This window comes from Neurospora tetraspora, assembly GCF_033439725.1.
Source record: "Neurospora tetraspora strain CBS 560.94 chromosome Unknown B0H65scaffold_11, whole genome shotgun sequence".
NCBI classification, from domain to species: domain Eukaryota; kingdom Fungi; phylum Ascomycota; class Sordariomycetes; order Sordariales; family Sordariaceae; genus Neurospora; species Neurospora tetraspora.
Window position 1 is genome coordinate 448,467 of NW_026944393.1, and position 21,397 is coordinate 469,863.

The 21,397-nt window shown below is 43.8% G+C and overlaps 8 protein-coding genes and 1 non-coding gene across 9 annotated transcripts; 3 read left to right on the top strand and 6 right to left on the bottom strand.

Moving 5' to 3' along the window:
• Positions 1-1,143: 1,143 nt before the first annotated feature.
• Positions 1,144-1,454, top strand: B0H65DRAFT_481673 (uncharacterized protein). The gene has a single exon (XM_062827637.1). It carries the CDS (start codon positions 1,176-1,178, stop codon positions 1,422-1,424), a length of 249 nt encoding a protein of 82 aa, XP_062676550.1. The 5' UTR covers positions 1,144-1,175; the 3' UTR covers positions 1,425-1,454.
• Positions 1,434-2,017, top strand: B0H65DRAFT_593015 (uncharacterized protein; the record flags this gene model as incomplete). The annotated part of the gene is made up of 3 exons (XM_062831142.1): positions 1,434-1,543; positions 1,640-1,671; positions 1,739-2,017. 3 exons carry the CDS (start codon positions 1,434-1,436, stop codon positions 1,969-1,971), a joined length of 375 nt encoding a protein of 124 aa, XP_062676551.1. The 3' UTR covers positions 1,972-2,017.
• An 8,923-nt stretch (positions 2,018-10,940) lies between these two features.
• Positions 10,941-11,036, bottom strand: B0H65DRAFT_t478. The gene has a single exon. It is a non-coding gene; the product is annotated as a tRNA-Pro (tRNA).
• A 334-nt stretch (positions 11,037-11,370) lies between these two features.
• Positions 11,371-13,161, bottom strand: B0H65DRAFT_437333 (indoleamine 2,3-dioxygenase beta type; the record flags this gene model as incomplete). Its single annotated transcript, XM_062825305.1, has 2 exons — positions 11,371-12,708; positions 12,787-13,161. 2 exons carry the CDS (start codon positions 13,159-13,161, stop codon positions 11,371-11,373), a joined length of 1,713 nt encoding a protein of 570 aa, XP_062676552.1.
• A 1,283-nt stretch (positions 13,162-14,444) lies between these two features.
• Positions 14,445-16,112, top strand: B0H65DRAFT_81745 (pyridoxal phosphate-dependent transferase). The gene is made up of 2 exons (XM_062831452.1): positions 14,445-14,726; positions 14,783-16,112. The coding sequence occupies exons 1-2, from the start codon at positions 14,537-14,539 to the stop codon at positions 16,039-16,041; spliced, it is 1,449 nt and encodes a 482-aa protein (XP_062676553.1). The 5' UTR covers positions 14,445-14,536; the 3' UTR covers positions 16,042-16,112.
• B0H65DRAFT_81735 (stress responsive A/B barrel domain-containing protein) lies at positions 16,113-16,940 on the bottom strand. The gene is made up of 3 exons (XM_062831451.1): positions 16,574-16,940; positions 16,400-16,507; positions 16,113-16,339 (listed from the first exon to the last, which is right to left on the bottom strand). Exons 1-3 carry the CDS (start codon positions 16,799-16,801, stop codon positions 16,184-16,186), a joined length of 492 nt encoding a protein of 163 aa, XP_062676554.1. The 5' UTR covers positions 16,802-16,940; the 3' UTR covers positions 16,113-16,183.
• Positions 16,941-18,214: 1,274 nt separating this feature from the next.
• Positions 18,215-18,991, bottom strand: B0H65DRAFT_437315 (uncharacterized protein; the record flags this gene model as incomplete). The annotated part of the gene is made up of 2 exons (XM_062825303.1): positions 18,215-18,501; positions 18,634-18,991. 2 exons carry the CDS (start codon positions 18,989-18,991, stop codon positions 18,215-18,217), a joined length of 645 nt encoding a protein of 214 aa, XP_062676555.1.
• Positions 18,992-19,309: 318 nt separating this feature from the next.
• Positions 19,310-20,054, bottom strand: B0H65DRAFT_566504 (uncharacterized protein; the record flags this gene model as incomplete). Its single annotated transcript, XM_062830327.1, has 2 exons — positions 19,577-20,054; positions 19,310-19,506 (listed from the first exon to the last, which is right to left on the bottom strand). Exons 1-2 carry the CDS (start codon positions 19,980-19,982, stop codon positions 19,310-19,312), a joined length of 603 nt encoding a protein of 200 aa, XP_062676556.1. The 5' UTR covers positions 19,983-20,054.
• A 448-nt stretch (positions 20,055-20,502) lies between these two features.
• Positions 20,503-21,310, bottom strand: B0H65DRAFT_593020 (uncharacterized protein; the record flags this gene model as incomplete). The annotated part of the gene is made up of 2 exons (XM_062831143.1): positions 20,798-21,310; positions 20,503-20,693 (listed from the first exon to the last, which is right to left on the bottom strand). The coding sequence occupies exons 1-2, from the start codon at positions 21,219-21,221 to the stop codon at positions 20,503-20,505; spliced, it is 615 nt and encodes a 204-aa protein (XP_062676557.1). The 5' UTR covers positions 21,222-21,310.
• Between the last annotated feature and the right edge of the window lie 87 nt (positions 21,311-21,397).

A 21,397-nucleotide genomic window follows, 5' to 3' on the forward strand; every position in this document is an offset into this window, starting at 1 on the left:
TCCGGAATTAAAACCCTATTAAATTAATTAATAATAGCTTCGATAGTATCTTTACAATCGTCGTTATTAGTTTTAATACGTAGAGTTATATTATTTAAGGTAATAAAATTATTTATTTAATATATTGGATAGATAAGGGTATTATTATTATAGAAATAAAATATTTGAAATTAGAATAGAGATTCCGTTTAATTTAGGAGACTACTAATATTTAGGGATTTAATTTCGATACTGAAAATATCCCTATTACTCGGTAGCTCGATTTTATTAACTATCCCTACCTTCTCAAATTCTTTTAATATTAGCGATAGTATCCCTACCAGTTCGAACGTATTATCGCTCTCGGTATCTATAGGGTTCTATAAATTACTATACTCTAATAAGCGTTTAATAGTTCTAATTAACTATAAAAACTTATTTTATTTTATAGTACGTATAGTACTTAAAGGTTAAATAAAGCGCCTAAATTAAGAACGTCCATATTGATAATTACGTTACTTATTACCCTTACCCGTTTTTAGTCCGTTATTTACTTCTATATTTAATATTAAATAAAACAAAATTAGTAGTCTAATATTTGGAATAAAAGGATAAATACCCGATTTTTAATGTATTTTCCCGTCTTTTTTATATTATTTTCGTTATTTTAGGTATAAGGGAAATAGGATAAATATATTTATTCTAATCGGATAAAATATAGGGTTAGAATTAGGTTATCGTTTATTTGGAGAAACGTATTTACCGATACGCTAAATTAAAAGCGGCTTAGTAGCTTTCTAGCCCGTAATATCAGTATAGTTGCCGTATAGCGGGAGCTGGGCTCATAATTTATTAAAATATATATGATAAGAGTGGGAAAAAAGCCATATTATTTAATAAGAGAAAGTAAACTACGATATAACTACCTTCCTTTTATATCCGCTTGCCTCGTCTACCCTTAAGATACCCTTATCTACCTATATACCAATACGAGAGTGAGGCTCAAGTTGAGGCTCAAGTTAAGGCTCTACGTCACGTGATCATGACTTTCGACAGATATGGTCCCTGAACGGAATCTGAAATCCAAGTTGCGGAAAGGACGGCGGCGACGTGACAGTACCTCTAGTTCCGATACAGACACTTCCGAGTCAGAGACCGAGAAACCCCCAATCAGGCCAGAAGACGTCGAGGATGTGATGGCGTACCGAACCGCTGAATCCTCCATGGCAATTGACTCCGACGACTCCGACCAACAAGATCTAAGCACGATTAATGGCGTAGCGAAAGCTGCCATGAGGTACTTGCACATATCGAAGGAGGATTTTGGGTTGCTGTTTCCTGCCCTTGTTCCCGTGTTTGGTTTGAGAGGCAAAAAGTGGTGGTGGGTCCTGAGTGACGAGCTGCAAGATATCGAGTGGAATAGAAAGGCCTTTCAATCTCTTTAACATGACCAAATGACGAAGGACATGGTTGAGGCTCTGGTCAAGGGACACAAGAGCAAAGGCGTTGTCTTTGACGATGTCATTGCTGGGAAGGGTCAAGGGCTGATTTTTCTCCTTCATGGGTACGTGACGGCCACAGCGCGCAACTCTCGCTGCCATGCATGCTATTGGGGTTGAAGGATGGGAGCTCTCGGGAATGAACGGCTGACAAGTTATAGAAATCCCGGGCTAGGGAAGACACTCACAGCTGGTATGTACTCTGTCCCATTGCGGTTTGCGAGGTGCATGGTATGCCACACCCACTAACTATAGCCAAGAGAGCATTGCGGACTATCTTGAAAAACCATTGTATTCCATTTCCGGCGGAGAAATCGGTACCCGCGTGCGTGAGGTCGAAGAAAGACTCGAAAGCATCTTCTCCTTGGCCAAGCGATGGAATGCTGTCACGCTTCTCGACGAGGCAGATGTTCTCTTGTGCAGGAGAAACTCTGCAGAAATTGACAGGAATGCCATTGTCGGAGGCAAGTGTCGCAACTCACCCAATAATTGAGAAAACTGTGACGAACCGTTACAAGCACAGGAGTATATCGCTGGGAATAAGAACAATGGTAGTAGTAGCCAAAAGGTACTGATCGATTGTGAAAGCTATTGCTTGCTGAAGAGCCGTAATATAAGAGGCCTGGGGAGGCCGTCTTATATACCGACCTTCAGAAGGGCGCCGCTGCGCCGCTATTACAGTTGCGGCTCTGCGGCGCTCCCGGAGCCGCCTCTACGGCACCGCTGCTGCGGCGCCGGTACTGCGGCGCGTTCCTGATTGGTCTATCTAGCTGCTTACATAAGTGATCCCTTATTGGATCCTAACAAAAACCTACCCGCACCCATACATTTCCTCCATGCACCCATATACCCACCCGCGTCAGCTGTCGTATAATATGATTGTTTTAGCAGGTATTTTCAAGTTTCCTAGTATTTCCGATCTGTTGCCAATACCGGGCACCAAGATCTCTATTATCATAATAACTTCGTTATTTGTATTAACGGGGAGGACTATAGTCTATTGGGTACCCCTTCTATCTAAGAGGGAAGAGGTAAAAGGAATCTTTTAATTAGTAGTAACGAGGGATAAGGAGATTGCAGAATATTAAGGAATACGGAATCTGACAAAAGGATTTACACTACGCGCGTGCACTTAAGAATTCAATACTAGAATACGGAGTGCCTGAAATGATATTCAATATGACGAGTATTGAAAGGACGAAATTTTATGGCTAAAAGTAGGCTTTTGGATATCAAGTATCATAGCCTATTACAGAGTGCCAGGGACCCTAACTCTTAAAACTATGGGTGCATGGAGGAAATGTATAGGTGTGGGTAGGTTTTCTCTAATAATTCCGCTTGGCAAATGCTAACAGAGCCTAAGTCTTTCTAAGAATGCTTGAATACTTTCAAGGTGTGCTGTTCCTCACGACCAGCAGGAAAAAGGATTTCGATAACGCCTTCAAGTCACGTATTCACGTCACGATATCATACCCTGCGTTAACCTCAGTAGCTCAAAGCCAAATATGGGAAGCCTTTTGAAAGCGAACAAGGCAATCGTAAGGGATGAGTTATGGAATGAAGAAGAGAAAACCTACCCACACTCACCCCCAAAACTATACGCACTTACCCCCTATAGTAAACCTTTACCCTGACAGCCCACGCCAGTCCGTAGCCTACATATAATACCTATATTTGAAACTTCTATTTTTGCCGCAAAATTTCGTATTTCTAATATACGTAACATTCTATAGCCATTCGAATACCTTTTGCTTTTTCAATCTATTTAATTCAATCTACCTTAGCAGTCGATTAATATTATACAATTATACTTAATTGTATTATAACCTTATATCGTATTTAATTAATAGTATATTATATTATTTTAAATTAATTGCCCTTTGCTTATCGTTAATAGATTTTATATAGATATTTCCTCGCCGTCTGTCATGGGGCTAGAGCCCAGAGGTTAAGCTTGGCTGTTGCTAAGCCGTATTGTTCTTATCGATAGGGTACTTGCCTTATCGATAAGGATACGGGCCCTCTAATTAACTAAACTCGTATAATTACCTAGCCCGTGCGCAGGTATATAAAACCTTCTTTCGATTATACCCTTCTGGTGTAATCTTTCCTCTCTTACTTCCTCTAATAAATATAGCATTTCAACCTTATATAATTACTCGTTATATAATACTCGTTTGGAACCGTTATATTATATTTAATCCTCTTTTTAAGTTAATACCATTACCCTTGTCTCGTAGGTACGCTAAAAAATTCTCTCCCCGTTACTCTTGTTTCTTCTAATAACGAAATTTTTATCCTCCCGCTTATTACTTAGACCCCCGTCCCTTTCGATAATAGTACTAACCGCTTTCCTCGCGATTCCTTAATTTTAGGATCCCTAAGAACGTTTATAGTAATTTACGGCTGCCTTCTAAACGTTACTAACCGAACTTATTTCGAAACCCGCCGCTCCGAAATTAGTACCTCTCTAATGAGAAAAGTTTTTAGGGGATAAAGAAGAATTCGAAATTTAAGTTTTAAGCGCGCAAGCTAAATTCTATATAAATAGATTTACTATTAATAATATAGAAGCGTAATTCTACTGTCTATTCGCCTACCTATTACCTACTATTAAAAAACTACTCGTTATATTCGCTAACTCCCTTATATTATAATTGCCGGCTACCCTCATTAATAAACTTAAGCTTACGTATAGGGACCCCAACGCCGCTAAGAGGGCCGGACAAGAGCTTTACCAACTCCGTTAGAAATTAAGCGAATTAATAGCAATTTTCTTCGCCCGTTTCAAAAAAATATTTTACCAAGTTCGTATTAACTTATAATTAGAACCTACTAAAATTAACTAATTAACCGCTACTTTAAATCACGATTAGAAGTAACGCCTCTCCGACCGAACCGACGTACCTAAGTAATATTCTCAATTATTAAAATATCTTCGTCGTCTTAATAATAATACTTTTCTTTTAGCTACTACCTCCTCGTCATCTTCAAAGTATACCCTAGTTAAAAATAAGGGTAATGCTATAGATACCTCTATTAATACTTCGGTAATAAAACCTTCGTTACTGTCTTAAAAGTAGAAAAATAAATAGAAGAAAAAGGGTAAATATATAAACTGTAGGAATAATTCTTATTAATTCAAATAATATAAGTAAAAAACGAAAATAAATAACGTTCGAATACAACCCGGTAGGAGTTTAAGCAGTTATAATAGCAACGATTATAAAGAAGAGGAATATTCGGACTAAATAATTATCTTATCGGTAAATAGAAGATACCCTAATAAAACTACAGTAGAAGGAGGTTTGCAAATTCGTAAAGGAAGGACTTCTATAATTATTTAAATATAACCTACTAATCAGGGACCTAATTAGTTTCATTCCACCCCTCTACGCATATTTCTATTAAAAGAATTTACTATAAAATACAACCGTAGGAAGGTAATAAATATTATATTTCGTAAGCATAAGGACTACTAAACTATTCTTATAGCGGTAAGGATAAGGCTCCTATTAGTAAGAGAAGCAGAATAATACAAAGTATTGGGTAATAGCCTTAATTCTAACTACTTCCTAGGTATAAATATATTTAACGGTAGAAGAGGGTCCTAGATAGACAAGGTCTAAAAATATCCCTTAATTTAATCTTACTACTTTAATTAAAGCGTAATTTTATATAGGTAATGGCGGGTACGGTATTACCGATTCGGGTAGTAGGCAAATAATTGTATAGCGTTTATTTAGGGGCTTAAATAGAGAAATCTTATCTTTTCTAATATTATTAATTTTTTCCCCTTTTACGAATGTATAGTATAGGTACAATTATATTAGATTTTAATTATTTCTCGTATAATTAGCTACGAAATATTCTGTATAGTGCTCCCTAAAGGGGAGCAGGGGGGTAATATTATAGGGCTAGAGCCTAGGGGTTAAACTTAGCTATTACCAAACCGTATTGTCTTTATTGATAAGGTACTTGCCTTATTAATAAGGATGCGGGCCCTCTAGTTGGCCAAACCCGCATAATTACCTAGCCCGTACGCAAGTGTATAAAACCTTCTTTCGACTATACCCTTCTAGTATAATCTTTCCTCTCTTACTTTCTCTATCAAATATAGCATTTCAACCTTATACGACTGCTCGCTGTGCAATACTCGTTCAGACCCGTTACACCGTCGCTATAAATCGAACGATTCGATCGCTACCTTCGTATTAAACGCCTCGTTTAATCGCAATACTTAGATTATCCCCGACCCGCTATAACTATTATTCCCCTTCAATACCCTTAATAAAGTATATTACTACTTCGCTATTATTTATTATTATTACTAATTTAGTATTATTATTTTACAATCCTAAATATATAGGATTAAAAATAAGAAGTACCTAATATATAATATAATTAATCACTACGTTTATTAATACGATTATACTTCGTATTATAAATAATTGTCTAATAACCTACGTAGTAAACGCTTTCGTATATTTACGAAGATTACTAGGCAATACTTATTTAGAATAACAGTTAATACGATTGCAACGATTAGTTAGAAATAGATTATAACGGTTACTAAAGGTATATACGAAGGTTACTTATTATTTAAGAATTTTGATAGCTATTTTTTTTGGCGGGAGAAAGTATTAATTTTAGATATTGAAGCAACCTTTTAGGTTAATATTTTATTCGAAAGAAAGGAGTTTATTATCTACTTTATTTATTCTATTCATAAAGACTATTATTCTAATTACTTCGTTACATATAAGGATTTTTATAATATACGATTATAATGTAAGAAGGTAATTTAAGAGGGGTATTAAAATACGTAAATATTCGTAAGAGTTTTAGAAAATAATAATGAAGTTATTTATTATTATATCGAATAGGAGGACGAGGGCAAGATTATATTCTCTAATACTATTTAGGTTTTCGAGCGCTAGTATAAAATGTAGAAGCAATCCCTTTTTATTATTTCTATTAACGCGATATATAAAATTAATTATTATTATTTCCCTTTAGTATAAGGTATTATTTCAATTTATATAAATATTTTTATATTTATATTTTAAATTACGATTAATAAGGAGGGGAAAATTGGATTTGGTTATTTCGCTATTTAAATTAAATACGTTACTAATATTTTAAAAAATGCTTTATTAAGTATTTTTATTATTAATAGCGATAAATAGCTAATTAGCGTATTGAATAATATTTTTCTAATTGTTAGTTATAACGTTGTATTTAATATATTAATTATAATATTATCGAATAAATTAAGAAGAAGCAGAGGCGTTAAAGTAATGATTTTTTAATAGTAATAGCGACGATGATGATGATTTGTAATTTTTTAATAAAGATAATAATAATAATTCTAATTTAAATTCGTTTAATTTAGAAAGTAGTAGTAACGAGAACGATAGGGGTATTAATATTAAAAATAATACTAACGCCCATAACTTTAAAGAGTTTTAATACTTTTATTAATTAATTTATATAATAATAAGGATGGCCGCTATTTTCCTTCCTTTTATTGAAAACGAGGTTACTAATATATATATAGGGTAATTCTTTATATAGTAATATATAATTTATACTAACTATCGATAAGTTTGAAAAAGTATATAAAATTCTTATTATAAAATTTAGGGAATTCTAATTACCCTTCGTTATTAAATATATTAAAGTTAGGTAAATATTTAATAAGTGTTATTAGGTTGGTTACTATATAATAAATAATTTTAATTATAATTAAAGAATTGTTTCCTTTAATAAGTTTAATAACAATTTATTAAAATTATATTACGTATTAATATACAGTAGCCTCTTTAATTTCTATTCGGTTTATTTATAGTATATTAATAACTAATATAAATTTTATAAAGTAACGAGTAATAAATCGTTTTTAAGAGTGCAGGTTAATTGGATTAATAGTGTGTAGTTAGGTAATTATTTTTTGGAACTTTCTTTATAGGTTTTCGATATATTAAATTACTAATATTATTAATTATTTATAGTATTCCCCTTTATAAAAGAGGGTAGGAGGGTCGAGGGTAAACTTTTACCCCTTTATATTAATATATTTAAGAAATAATATAAATTATTTTACGTATATATAATGGGATTGCTAATTGGCGAATTAAATATATCAGTTACTAAGGAAGATTATTATTTATTTTGGTATTTAAATTAGATTAAAGTAAATTTCTTTATGTTTTTCCCGATATATTTTATATTAATCTATTTAATAGGATCCGGTAAATAAATATTTATATTTTAAATTATTAGTTAAGGCGGTATTTAAAAATTATTTACGTAATAAAGGGGGACTGTTTAGTAAAAATTATAGTTTTATAATACAATCGCTAATTGAGGGCGCTTTATAATTTTAATTATAGAAGATTATACGGTTTTAAATTATTTTATTTTAATAATTAGTTAATTTGCGCGGGAAATTAAAGAATATTATATTTATTAGCGTTTTCATTCGTTATTATTATTTATAGTACAAATTGGACGATAATATCGAAGTTTTTAATATTGTAAACATAATTATATCCTAGCGATTTTAATAATCCTAACGGTTTAAGAAGGTAATTAAGAAAGTAACTTAGCTAAGCGAGCCTACCTTACTTATTTAGTCCCATTAGTAAGAGCTTATTCTAATTATTAATTATATTATTATTTTTAATTTTAAGGAGGAGGTTAATTTTGAATCGGATTTTAGGCTCTTTGTTTTATTTAATATTCTATCCCTCCCTGTTTCGAAGTCCTCTTCCCCTTTCTTTATACGGTAATCTTCGTTCCCCGTTAGAGAGTAGCTACCTCCTATAATCCTATACGACGATATTATTTATTTTAATAGAGTAGAGATTGGATATAGCTTTTAAGAGTCGGATTTAGAGGAGTATTTTATCCTTTTTAATAAGAGGGATATAGTGAGGTTGAGGAAAGAGGGGATGCTAACCCCTTTTATAGACGAAGAGTAGTAAATTTATTTTATTCAACAAGTATAGGAGTAAAAGGAGGCCGCCGTTTATATTTTCCTTTACTCCTCATATTATTTCTTAAGGCGGCTACTTTATAACATAAAGCCTTTATATATTATTACTTTCGAGAGGGATAGAAAGTGGTTAGAATAGTATAGAAGTTGTATTAAATATTTAGAACTATAGCTAAAAGTAAAGTAGGAAGTTAATTTTATTCGCTTATATATATATAGAAAATAAATAATTGAAATTATATTATATAGTAGTCTTTTTACTAATAAGTATATTGAACATGCCCGCTGTTTATTTAATATTAAGAGTGCTTAGGAGTTTAAAAGGTATAAGAGATATCGTTATTAAATTAATAACGAGAGGTGGGATTGGGATGCTTTATTGTATTAGGCTTAGTATAAGGATGGTTACACTAATGACGAGAGCGATCGTAACCCTATTAATATTTAGTTTGAAAGGGAGGGTAGTAAGAAGAACTTTATTGTAATTAGTAACGACGAGGAGTAAATAGTAGATATTATTAAGTAAATAAATAAAAAATAGATAAATAAGAGAATAGATTTGTATTTAACATTATGAAAATTTGACGACTTTGGCGGTTTTAGTATATATGGCGATTTTAATAGGGATATTAAAAGATATAAGAAAACGCGATTTTACTATATAAAATGACGGTTTTTATATGTTAGCTATTAGATAGGGTATGAAGGGTGCGTATAGTTTTGGGGGTGAGTGTGGGTAGGTTTTCTTATGAAGAAATATATGGCCAGCTTGGCCATTTGGGCGTCAACGTAAGTCGCCGTGCCCTAAGCAAGAGCTTCGAAGTGCCACTAACAGCAGTAACTAGGTATCAGGGACGAACGATCAAAAATATTCTGAGGACCGCCGTCGCATACGCAAATGCAGACAAGAAGCCATTCGGAGCACGTTATGTTCTGGCTATTTTACGGACGGAATTACGCCCCGATGACGATGATGATGACTTCGAGAGGGACGATGGGAAGTGGAAGACTCAAATACAGCCGGCGCTTTGCAAGCTGCACGAGATTCTAGGCCTTCCTTTCCAATCAAAACGAGAGTCCCGCCCGAGCAATGGATGTTGAATGAGCACTACTCGTTGTATGTGCGGATTTGGATAGGTGAACGTTTAGAAGCGTTGGCAAGGGCAAAACGGCATACGGGCTGGGGCCGTAGGAGGAGACGATAACTTCATAGATTGACTGGACCTTAGGTGGTGGGCGTGATAGTGCAAGTACCTGAACAGCTTTTTGTTAGTTTCGATCAAATCCGGGTGAATGGCGGGGAAAGGGTGACTTCTCTTAATACCTTAGTGCGCAAATGAGAGTTGCTGGGTCGTAACAACGGGGACCGGGCGTGAGTTCCCTTAGTGGTTCGTACCTACGGTAGCCACTATATAGGGAGATCTGTACAATAAACCCGTACTGAAGTCGCTCCCCGGACTCTCCCAGTCCTTAGGAGACTCCTAGGATCGGCTAAAAACCCAATACCCCAAAAGCTCCCAAAGACCCCAAGAATCCCAAAAAAGTTGAAGAACTTCCGCCAAGAGTTAGAAGAGGGAGCACCTTCCCATCTATAAGCATCAACTTCGAGCACCTTCTTCGATTAGATAGAAATGGTCTTTTGCCCAAGTCGCCTCGCGCGCAGATAGAAAATTGATCTTTTACTCAAATCTTGCATTCGAATCCTGATTGTGCAACTTTATTTTCGTAACCGTAACCACCAAGAAGAAGATGCACTACCAAGAAGAAGATGCACTACCAAGAAGAAGATGCACTACCAAGAAGAAGATGCACCACCAAGAAGATGCATCACCACTAAGAAAAAGAAAAAGAAAAAGAAAAAGAAAAAGAAAAAGAAAAAGAAGAAGCACCAAAAGGTGCACCATTCTTTTGCACTATAGAATAAGGCCCTGGGATGCTGGGTTTCGCTGTGGTAGTCCCAGCCGGTAGGCGAGTTCCCTATTGGGAATTCGCGTCTGGTACACACTATTCTGTGAGATTGCACCACTGGGTCAGTCCGGCGGGCAACCCACCCACTCTCATATTTCTACTAAGGTAAATCGCACCGCAGCTATCCAAGGAAGATGCAAATAGAGAGGGCTTGTCGGAGGCAAATTAAGAGATCAAGCAATTGTAAAAAGAAATAGAAGGAAGAAAGAAGGGAGAAAAGAATGCCGAATGCCCCCTGGAACCTTGAGAAGAAATGAGATGGTCAACCAGGTGGGGGACGACTGGCCCAAGACCACTGCATGCAGCAACGACCGATGCAGTCCGACATGCCCAACAAAAACAGACAGAAGGAGCATCGGACCTCGCTCCTTGCAGTGCGGAGTTAACGCAGATCGGCCTACCTGACTCATCCAGCGTTCCAAATCCCATGCAACCAGTAGTTCTAGCCAAGGCAAGAACGGCCGAAGTCGAACAAAAAAAAAGGAAAAATGAAAGGGCTCAACCGGGATTTGAACCCGGGACCTCGCACATTCATGGATACCATGAGGGTTTAACCCGAAGCGCGAATCATACCACTAGACCATTGAGCCAATTACTTTGTTGTTGATGACAACCCTTAGAAACAGACCTTAAGAAGCGGACTTGACGGTGCAGTGCAGCGAGATAAACGAGGGGACCTTGAGGAAGCATCACGTCCTTCATGCATGGCAAGTTGCTTAGCTTGGCCGAAATTGAGGCTATTGTGGTTTCTTGGCATTTATTGACTCCACTAGAGCTATCTTGGTCGTCTTCAACAACATGTTTTGGTTCCAACGCCTAACCTTTGTTCCCACTCGCACCAACGAGGTCTACGCCCAGGTGAATCCCAATTTTCGGCATGCATCCCACTTCCCCATCGCGCCTTCCTTCGCACTTCGCAGCTCCTCACCTCCCGACCTCTCCCGCCTTCAACGTCTCATCCCTCGTCTGCTTCAAAAACGGCAACAACGCCGTTCCTCCCGTTCCTGTCAATTCCGGTCCTGCTCTCTCTTTCACATCCTCCTTGCCACCCTCCTTCCTCAGCTGCAACCCCGAACTAGCAGTCGCCAAATTAACCACCCTCTCCCTTTGCTCCTCCTTCCGCTCCTTTCCCTCCATGTCACTCCCCCTCCCACCACCCCTCCCCATCATCTTCCTCACCATCCCCTCCGGCACCGCCTGCCTCGAAGGAATAACGATATACCTCGCCACAATCTGCAAATGTTTATTCCTAAACCCCGCCAACGCCCTCGTCGCATCCTGGAAAGCTTTCTGCAGCTCGCTCTCCTTTCCGTCCAACTCCCTCCCCTCTTGCTCCGCAGCTTCCACCATCTCCATCACCGCTTTCCGAATCCCCCCCTTGCCGCGGCCCATTTTCGACACCAGAGAGAGGAATTGTCGGTGTTTGAGCGGCATGTACTCTCTTACTTCTTCGTGGAAGGGTTTGAGTTTCTGCTGCTCTTTCTTCTTGCCGGAGCCGGAGCCGGAGCCGGAGTGAGGAGAAGAATTCCCAGCACTAACATGCTCCACCCCCAACACCAGATCCCAAAACTGAATAAGAGACGACTGCCCATTTGACCCCCCTCTATACGCCATCCACTTCCCCTTCCTTCTCTCTCCCTGCACCCGCTCTTCCCCTTCCTCCCCTAACCCTTCAGCAGCAGGGCCAAGGTCATAGAACACCCCCTTCGGCAACCCAACGGCGCTCATCCCCTTACTCCCCGCCAGAAAGGGTCTAATCCGGTGATAAAAGACCATGGGTTCGCACCCTTCGTACATCCGTTCCAACAGCTCGCCCACTGCGTCCACGCACTTCACCAGCTCCCTCAGCGCTTTCGTCGTCGTCTCCTTCCAGTTCTCGGACCGTTGACCGATGGCTTGCAGAGCGCGAAGCATGGTGGGGATGATGTAAGCGCCTTGTGCCTCCATGGCGACGGAGACGAGGTAGAACCACGATTCGGAAGGGGTGCCGGTGAAGGTGTGGAGGGTTTGCAGGCGGGAGAGGTCTGTTGGGTCGAATTTGGCGCATGTGGGCTGCTGTGAGCCGGAGGTGAGAGATGGAGAGGAGGAGGAGGAGGCGGGGGTTAGTGGGGGAGAGGGAGGGAGAAGACCGCTGAGATAGGACGATGGGGGAGGAACGCAGCGGAAGTTCCAGAGGTTGAGGGAGGCGTAGGTTGCTATGGGTGGGAGGTCGAGGTGGGAGGAGACGGCGAGGAGGGGGATGGAGATTGGTGGGGGGAGGATCTGTTGGTTGTCAGTACAAGTTCATCTTCAAGGCGGCCATGGACGAATGTCACGGCGAAGGAAAGAGAGTGAACTCACCTCACTTGGCCTCGAACCTCCCCAAATATACCCATGCGCAAAGAAACACAGCACCACATACGCCCTCCTCCACTCTCCCTCAGTCTTCAGCCGATCCGTCTCCAGAATCGGCAACCTATCTGCCTCCTCTCGAAACGTGCCGGCATCTAACGACTCTGGCAACCGTCCGATGAGTTCTTCCCATGGCGCATAGTACTCGTCTGGCAGCACCTCAAGCGGTGGCCCCTCCGGAAGGAACCCGTTGGTCGTAACGTCGTACTTGTTCAACAGGGACTGGATGTGATCGGGGAAGGAGGAGTCGGAGTCGGACTCGGACTCGGAAGAGGCCTTCTGCTTGGAGGCAGCAGATGTAGGGAGGGGTTCGCAGGACGACATCTTGTCGAGAATATCAGATATCTGGGTTTGCCGCTGGAAATAGGAAGCGTGGAAGTAAGCCCGAGTGCTTGATGCTGGTGGTCGAGTGAAGTCCAGTCCACAAATTAGCCGCAGTAGCGAGTAGGTACCTTAGCAAGGGAACAAAGGAAAAGAAAAGTCCGGAAGGTAAGACAGCGTCGGGGATATCTATTATACGCAACGGAGGACAGAAGTATGCGTATAAAGCCGTGTGTTATCCGTCTCACTGTGAATCCCCGAGGAACTGCCATTCACTTGAATGCCCAGGTTTATCCCCAACCACAATCAGCAAAATCACGTTGTTCACTTTCGCTGAGCGTCATCCACCGTGAATGGGCCCATGCACTGCGTGCGTTCTTCGGACGACTTTGATGCATGCCATGGTGACTGGCCATGCTTCATACCTCCGGGTTCTCTCTTGATAAGTTGATCCTGATCCTGACCATCAAGGTCTATAAGTTCCGAGACTTTTGACCCTTCTTCCGCTGTCCGTTCCGCACTTCACATGTTCATTGTGGAGTTAACGGCCATCTAGAATCGGGATGGAATCATGGAAAAGTCTTGGAAGCAAAAGGGAAAAAGGTCGGTGACACAGATCACTTGGCCCCTTTGCGCCCCCTTTCACCGAACTTTCGAAGGGTGGAACTCTCCTTGTGATCTCGGCACCGTTGAAACAGGATTTGTTGGACGAAATACTGTACTCCAAGCACATTGTTCACCATCCGTTCGTTGTTCGTCATCTGCTCGGTTTACAAAGTTGACAATTACCTAATACTTCCGTTGTGATCGGGTATTGGCGGTACAGAGGGCGGAATTGGGATGATTGAGTGGCTGGTTGGTTCCATTGTGATTCGCGAATTCGCGCGGCCTTTGTCGGTCGTCGGATCGGTCATTTCGTTGTGTCGTGTGAGCGGTGGACGGACAACACGGAGGCGGAAGCACGGAATGAGGAATGCGGAAGACGGAAGACGGAAGATACAAATGCCCCACATATCAGAAAAATAGCGGGTCCCGTCCTGACCTTCCGCTTCCGCACTTTGGTCTCGTGGATAATCTTTTTCAAGCAAAAGCAATGAGAAGCATCCGGAGAAATACCGGCGATAGTGGAGAAGACAAATGGCCAGATTTCGACTACAAAACCGCCAGTTTGGGTCGTTAGGAAATTGTTGCATGATTTATTGATTTCCATTGTTGGTGGTGTTCATCTGCTGTTTTCTGACGTACCTTTTCACCAACACGGGACTCCGTCTTTTTGGAACATCCATCTCCTGTCTTTGGATCCGCTCACCGATATCCACCCAAGTAAACAAACCCCCTTTTTCTGTCAGATCCACATTGCCCCAACCAAACGGACACAATGAGCGACTTCGCATCGAAAGTCAAGGTCCTCAGGGACGGCCAAAAGCCCGAATTTCCTTCCAACGCCAACACCTTGGAGTATGCTCAGAGTCTGGATGCGCAAGATGAGCTCAGGCATTTCAGAGATGAGTTCGTCATCCCCACTCGCGGCTCGCTGAAGAAGAAGGCGCTTGACGGGACCATCCCTGGTGAGTACCCCAGAACCCAAACATCTACGACAAGCCCCGTTACTAATTGCATCCAGGCGTCCCAACGAACGGCACCACCGATGCCGACACCCCTTGCATCTACTTCATCGGCAACTCCCTCGGCGCCCAACCCAAGGCCGTCCGCCAGTACCTCGAAGCGCAACTAGAGACCTGGGCCTCCATCGGCGTCAACGGGCACTTCTCCTCCTTTTCGAACTCCCCTCTAGCGCCCTGGCAAGACATGGCCGCTGACTGCGCCGCCAAGTCCGCCACCATCGTCGGCGCCGCGGACCCTTCCGAAGTCGTCATGATGAACACTCTGACCGTCAACCTGCACTTCATGATGGCCTCCTTCTACCGCCCCACGGAGAAGAGGCACAAGATCATCCTTGAGTGGAGGCCCTTCCCTAGTGATTGGTACGCTTTCCAGTCGCAGACCGAGTGGCATGGTTTGGACCCTGAGAAGTCGATGGTGGAGATCCAGCCGGATGAGAACCTTTATCTTTCTACGGAGAAGATTCTCAAGACCATTGATGAGCACGCTGAGGATGCTGCGCTCCTACTCCTGCCGGGTATCCAGTACTACACCGGCCAACTGTTCGACATCCCCCGCATCACCAAGTATGCTCAGGAGCGCGGCCTCGTTGTTGGCTGGGACTTGGCCCATTGCGCAGGCAACGTCGAGCTCCAGCTCCACGACTGGAACGTCGACTTCGCCGTGTGGTGCACGTACAAGTACCTCAACGCCGGCCCCGGTGCCATGGCTGGTGCTTTCGTGCACGAGCGCCACGGCAAGGTGGACATGAGCGCGGGCAAGCCGGTGTTTAAGCCAAGATTGTCGGGATGGTATGGAGCGGACAAGAGCGTGCGATTCAACATGGACAAGGAGTTCCAGCCTACGCCTGGTGCGCAGGGCTTTCAGATCAGCAACCCGAGCGCGATCGACTTGACGAGCTTGGCGGCTGCGTTGTCAGTGTTTAACAAGACTAGCATGAAGGACTTGAGGAGCAAGGCGTTGGTGTTGACGGCGTATACGGAGCATTTGTTGGATGAGATTGTCAGGAGACAGCCAGAGGCCGAGGAGCCGGCGTTCAACATCATTACACCTAGGGATCCTTTGCAGAGAGGAACGCAGTTGAGCTTGTTGTTGAGGGATGGGTTGATGGATAAGGTGGCGGCGGCGCTGGAGGAGAATGGCGTGGTTTGCGACAAGAGGAAACCTAACGTGATTCGCGTGGCGCCGGTGCCGATGTACTGTCGGTTCGAGGATGTGTGCAAGTTTATGGAGATCTTTGAGGCGGCTATCAGAGGTTAGCATGGGTCGTAGCACGTGGGAGAATACAATCCAATTGTCAAGTCAACACTGAGGTTTGCGCATTTGGATGAACGATGACTAGATGTTTCCAAGGGATATTTCTGATCTCGACTGGATCGAGCCGGCCGGGCATCTCCTGACTTCAGAAGGCACCATTGGTGAAGTCCACCACTGTAACCTTTTCCACGAATGGCTCGATATCCTTCTTGAACGATTGATGCACGGGATCCAGGTTGACATAGTAGTCTCTTTCGGCGGCGGTCTCAAACTCGACAACGAACGCATGTGTAAGGCCGCCCTGGATCAGCACCTGGGTCAGCTTCTTGCCAAGATCCTGCTTATCTGTGTGGTTACTCACCTGCAATCCTTCTGGAGAGTTATCCCTTCCGCCGGATATTTTGCGAATGTACGGCTGCTGTGTCATGGTAACGCATTGTTCCTTGAGCCCTAGGAAGCGACTGGAGATCTATGGTCGGGCACTATCAGCGCTGCGCAGGATTCCATGACGAAGCGCTCCAGTTCCAAGACCTACCGTGTGAATCCTGTCGGCACCGGCACTGGCCTTGAACTTGAACAGAACGATGTGCGTAATCGTGGAAGACATGAACCACCCGCCCGCCCGATTGTCGGACGGATAGAAGTTGCCGATAGCCGACGATGATGCGAGTCGCAAACCGAGAGGATCGAAGAAGAAGAGCAGTCCGACTGCTGCTAGGATCGCAACGAGGAGTCGCAAAACGTGCGGTTGGACGCCACGCATTGTTGTCTGGAAGATGATGGCAGCGCTTCTTTGAGGATGATGATTTCGGTTTGTCGCGCGCGCGTTTGCTGGTCAGGCAGCCCGATTGAGGTGAACTAAATGGAAAAGCCAAGAAAGATGTTCGAGGGAGGAAGTTTAATTTCTCTTGGCGGTGGGAAAGATGCCGCGCTTGTACCTGTAGCACTGCCTGGGCTGCGGCTCCTCAGCCCCGCCCTTGCAGCGCTGTAACATGGATGCTGCCTGCCGCTAAATGCACGTGCTCGAGACGTGATAGTTGCCGCGGCATGCCAGTTCAATCACAGCCGTGCTCCAACTAGGTTCCATTCCATTCTCAATCCATTTTCATCAGTGGGAACTCGAACACCCGTATTCCAAAGCTTTATTCCTCTTTTTGCTAGTGGGCTGCCTCACAATCCTACTCCAGGGGCACATCTCGTACTCGCTTACCACAGGCACTCGAGCCACCTTCAGGCCGATGCACATCTCGTGTAGGTAGCAAGGAATCCCTTGCTCGTTCCGACTTGAATGTACTACAACACAAGGCAAAAAAGAGAAGAAGCAAAAACACGCAAAAAGAAAAAAAAGAAGAAGGAACTGACCGAGCCCGGATTCGAACCGGGAACCTTACCGATACGTTACTCTACTGGGTCCGAGTTATAGCAGGTGGCAGCTCCATAAGCGCGCTACAAGCCAGCGTCCTTAGCAGGTCTTTTACCTGGCTACGGTGCCGCCTCCCGCTAGCTCCTCCCTGCAAGCAACACACCACGGTACGTGTACTCCAACAACACACCGCTCGGCCATTGTTCCAAAGGTGTTAGAAAACTACCATCTGAGGTCCTTTATGTACACTACCTGCAACACTTCCATTCACTTGGCAGTTGCCTTGCCAAAGTTTGGGCGACCAACCAACACTTTGATCGCTGTCATCTTGGCGATCCAGGGGCTGGAGTGGAGTGATGCACGGGCCATATCAATGACAATCCCATTACCAGCTGCTTCGACTTGAAACAGAGGAAACCAAATGGGGTGCAAATTACCTAATTGATAAAGAGGAGGAAGTCCAGAAGGCCCAGCTAAATACCCTAGTTCTAAGAATGAAAACTTTGGTGGGGTGCGATTTTGAGTCGAGACAGACTTGCAAGTTGCAACCCAAGGCCCAAGCACCTTTTGTACATCCACACTTCTTACACAATTTTCCCACTATTTCTCTACCTCGAGGTCCTTGTTTGACGGTTCCAGGTCCCTAGGACAGTCCGAAACTTCTCCTCTTTCCCCCCGTATCCATCACTACTCCATAGCCATGGTACCTAAACATGTATTCGAAGTTTGAAATCCTCCTACAAACAGAGGGCTCCAAATATTTCCGTTTGTTCTCTTCTAGGCTCTAACACGTCCTTTCTTGCAAGTGTCAGATCAGGCATTCTCGTCGCCCTCGCCGCCCTCGTCGCCGTCACCGCTCTTGCCGCTCTCGCGGCTCTCGGAACTCCATGTCTCGTCGGTATCATCGCTCTCGTACGCCTTGTGTTTATGCCATTCACACCCCCTTGCGCCGCCAGGCTGTCCACAACAGGTCCATTTGAATCCATTGGCGTAAAGCTTACGATTGATTTCAATGTCCAACTCTTTCGAGCTATACTTATCTGGATCCATGAGCGCCTCTTTTTCCCAGGCAAGGGAATGACGGTTGAGCTTCATAGTGCCTGATTCGACAAGGTGTCAGGGATATATCAGCTTTTGAAGGGAGTTGAAATCAGGAATAGATGGAGTATCCCTCTCACCTTTATGGCAAAAGCAACCCTTCGCCTTGTCGAAGAGATTGAACTGCTCTCGACAGCGGATGCACTCCACTGGCTCCCGTATGCTCGTCTCCCAGGCCCTTGGCTTCTTGGCCTTGTTTCTCGCTTCCTCCGGTGTCTGAGTCTCCTCCCGCATTCGCTTGGTCGGACTCGGCAGTGGGTTTTCTTCGTTGGACTCCTCTACAGATGCGGAGACGCCGGTGACGAGCTCGTAGATGCGCGACTGCAGAGCTTCACTATCCCTGGTGTCCCGAAGATACAGCTGCTGTAATGCAGCGCGGATTACGGACTCGGGCCTGGAAAGAATCGCATCGACGGTTTGTTGGTAACGGTTAACGCATGCTATATCTCGGGGAGGGGTTGAGGAAGACGAGGTTGTTTCTTGTTTAGACATTTTGCGCGATGGAATACAAGAAGCGATGGGATGTGGTGGATCAAAGTTTAATGATGCAAAACGCCAAAATTGAACACGATGCGTTGGAGTGAGTTGACTGTCGTTGTTGGGAACAAGATTTCTGTGTTCTCTGAGAAACGGGAGCGAGCTGGTGCAACTTAAACTGCCCTCCAGAAAGGGAGAGTTACAAGGGGAAGGTGCAGAACAGGGTAATAAGTGGAAAGGAGGGGCTTCACAATCGAGAATCTAACTGACCAATGCATATGTAATTCGGACCTTCCTGGTTGACCCTCCTTGCCGACTTCCTGACATGACGATTCAATGTCTGCTCCTGTGTACATCGTAGATGCAGCCTTCGTTGCTTCCAACTTGTCCGCAGCAGTCCCAGTAGAATGCATCTGGATAATGAGCACGGTAGTAGGCTGTGTCGTACCCCACCATTGCCGTGAAGTTCATGGGATTGACGCCCAGTTCAAGTTCCCAGATGTTCGATTGATGCTCAATTACCATCTTACCTAGAGTGGCACTCTTGTTAGAAATCCAGTATCCGACATTTCAGAGGTCATGGAGCAATGGGCGACTTACCGTCGTGGTAGCAGCATTCGTCCTGCTCGTGGTATCCGTTTGCATCAAAATCATCGAAACAATGGTCACAGACCTTGAGGTCTGGCACCACCTCTGTTTCCTTTCCCTTCTGTTGATCTTTCGGCAGGTGCTCTGTGGCTCTTTCCTTGTCTGAGTGCTCCTCACTGGTCGTGGTCCCTTCCGTTCCAGCTGCAATCCTGGGCGCGTCAGGATCCTCACAAGCTGGGAGATTTGTGAAGTCGGAGGCCAGTTTCTCGATGCGCGACTTCAGATCGCGGTCTCCCTCAGCATAGAGAGAGAAGAGCATGGCGCGGATGCTGAGTACGGGGGCTGTAATAATCGCATCAAGGGTCTTGTTGCAGCTCTCGCTCTCTTGTGGAAGCGGAATACTGTGTGCATTCGTCATTTTGAGGTCTTTCGCGCCTGAAAGGGCCACGAGGAGTGGAATGGAGTTGGTGAGATGGACCAGGGGAAAATTAGACGCGTTGGTTGTTTGCGCAAAAGTTTGGGAGCATCGATTGGGTCAAAAGTTGTGTGGGAAGTCCGTGCCCTGCCCTGGCTTCCCATTCACTCTGGTTCAGGTTCCTATCCTCTCGCTCACAGTATGTCAGGCTGCCTGATTCCCTCTCCTTCTTTCACTTCCGCTACAACCACAGAATGAGGCTCTTGCTCTGTCGTCGGCTTTCTATCTGTTTCTAGTTACCTTGTTTGCAGACACGCAAATGGACGCAAAAGGTGCAACGGTCAGAGTGGTCAAGAGAAGACCCTGCTTTTCTGATGATGCTCTGAAAACTAGCAGCTGGGAAGACACAACTAACATTGATCTATTCGAGGCCCTAACGCCAGTTCAATCACTGCTTCCATGCTTCCAGGTTGAACACCATCGTGTATGGTCTTGTTGGCTGGCTTGACATGACAGTTCCAGCTCAGTATTCTCCATGCGCACCCTGCTTTTCGCAACCCGGTGCACCTTCCCAATATCCGCAGCAGTCCCACATGAGCATCCCTGAGTAATACCCATGAGATGAGAGAAACTCTTCAACATCCTCGTCGTCGTAGGGATCCACGCCCCATTCCGATTTCCAGCAGGGTGCCTTTCGGTCGATTACCAACTCTCCTAGAACAGCATCATCATAAGAGATGTTAGTGTTCGAACATAGCCTGAATAGAATAGTTGCTCCAGAGGAGAGGTATTAAGCGGGGGGCCGGGGGCTGACTTACCGGGATGGAACTCGCAAACGGTATCTTCGTCTTCATCCTCTGGGTCGTATTCTTCACCGCACATTGGACAGATCTCCAGCTCCGGCTGCTCCTCAGAGTCCTGTGCACCCTCCTCCTTGCTTGAATTAGGTTCCAGGATCTCCTCCGAAGCTTTGAGCTTCTTGGAGGTCTTCTCAGGGGTAGCTTCCCGCTTCCGCTTTCCCGTCGTTGTGGGATCACTGATGTTTGGAGGGCTTGGGGCCGGGGGAATGGTCAACTTTTCGATGGGGGTTTTCGGCTTGCCGTCATCCTTGGTTTTGGCGGACCGTCGCCTCCTCTCTGTGCGATTAGTCGAGGTAGCCTCCCAGGTGGTGGTGGAAATTGCATCGTCAGTCTGCTTGTCTTTCTGTACCGGCGCGCGTGGAGGTGAGACACCTTTTCGCATGGGCGCCTTGAGTGCAGCGGTGGAGATAACTCAAATATGAAGATAAATATAATCAAATATAAACAATCAAGTAAGCAAATCTGCATGTGGAAATATTTGACCTAAGCAAATTCGAAGTCGATATTTGAGTTAACGATTTGACCGCCTTTCTTAGTATCCCGGCAGAATATTTTTAA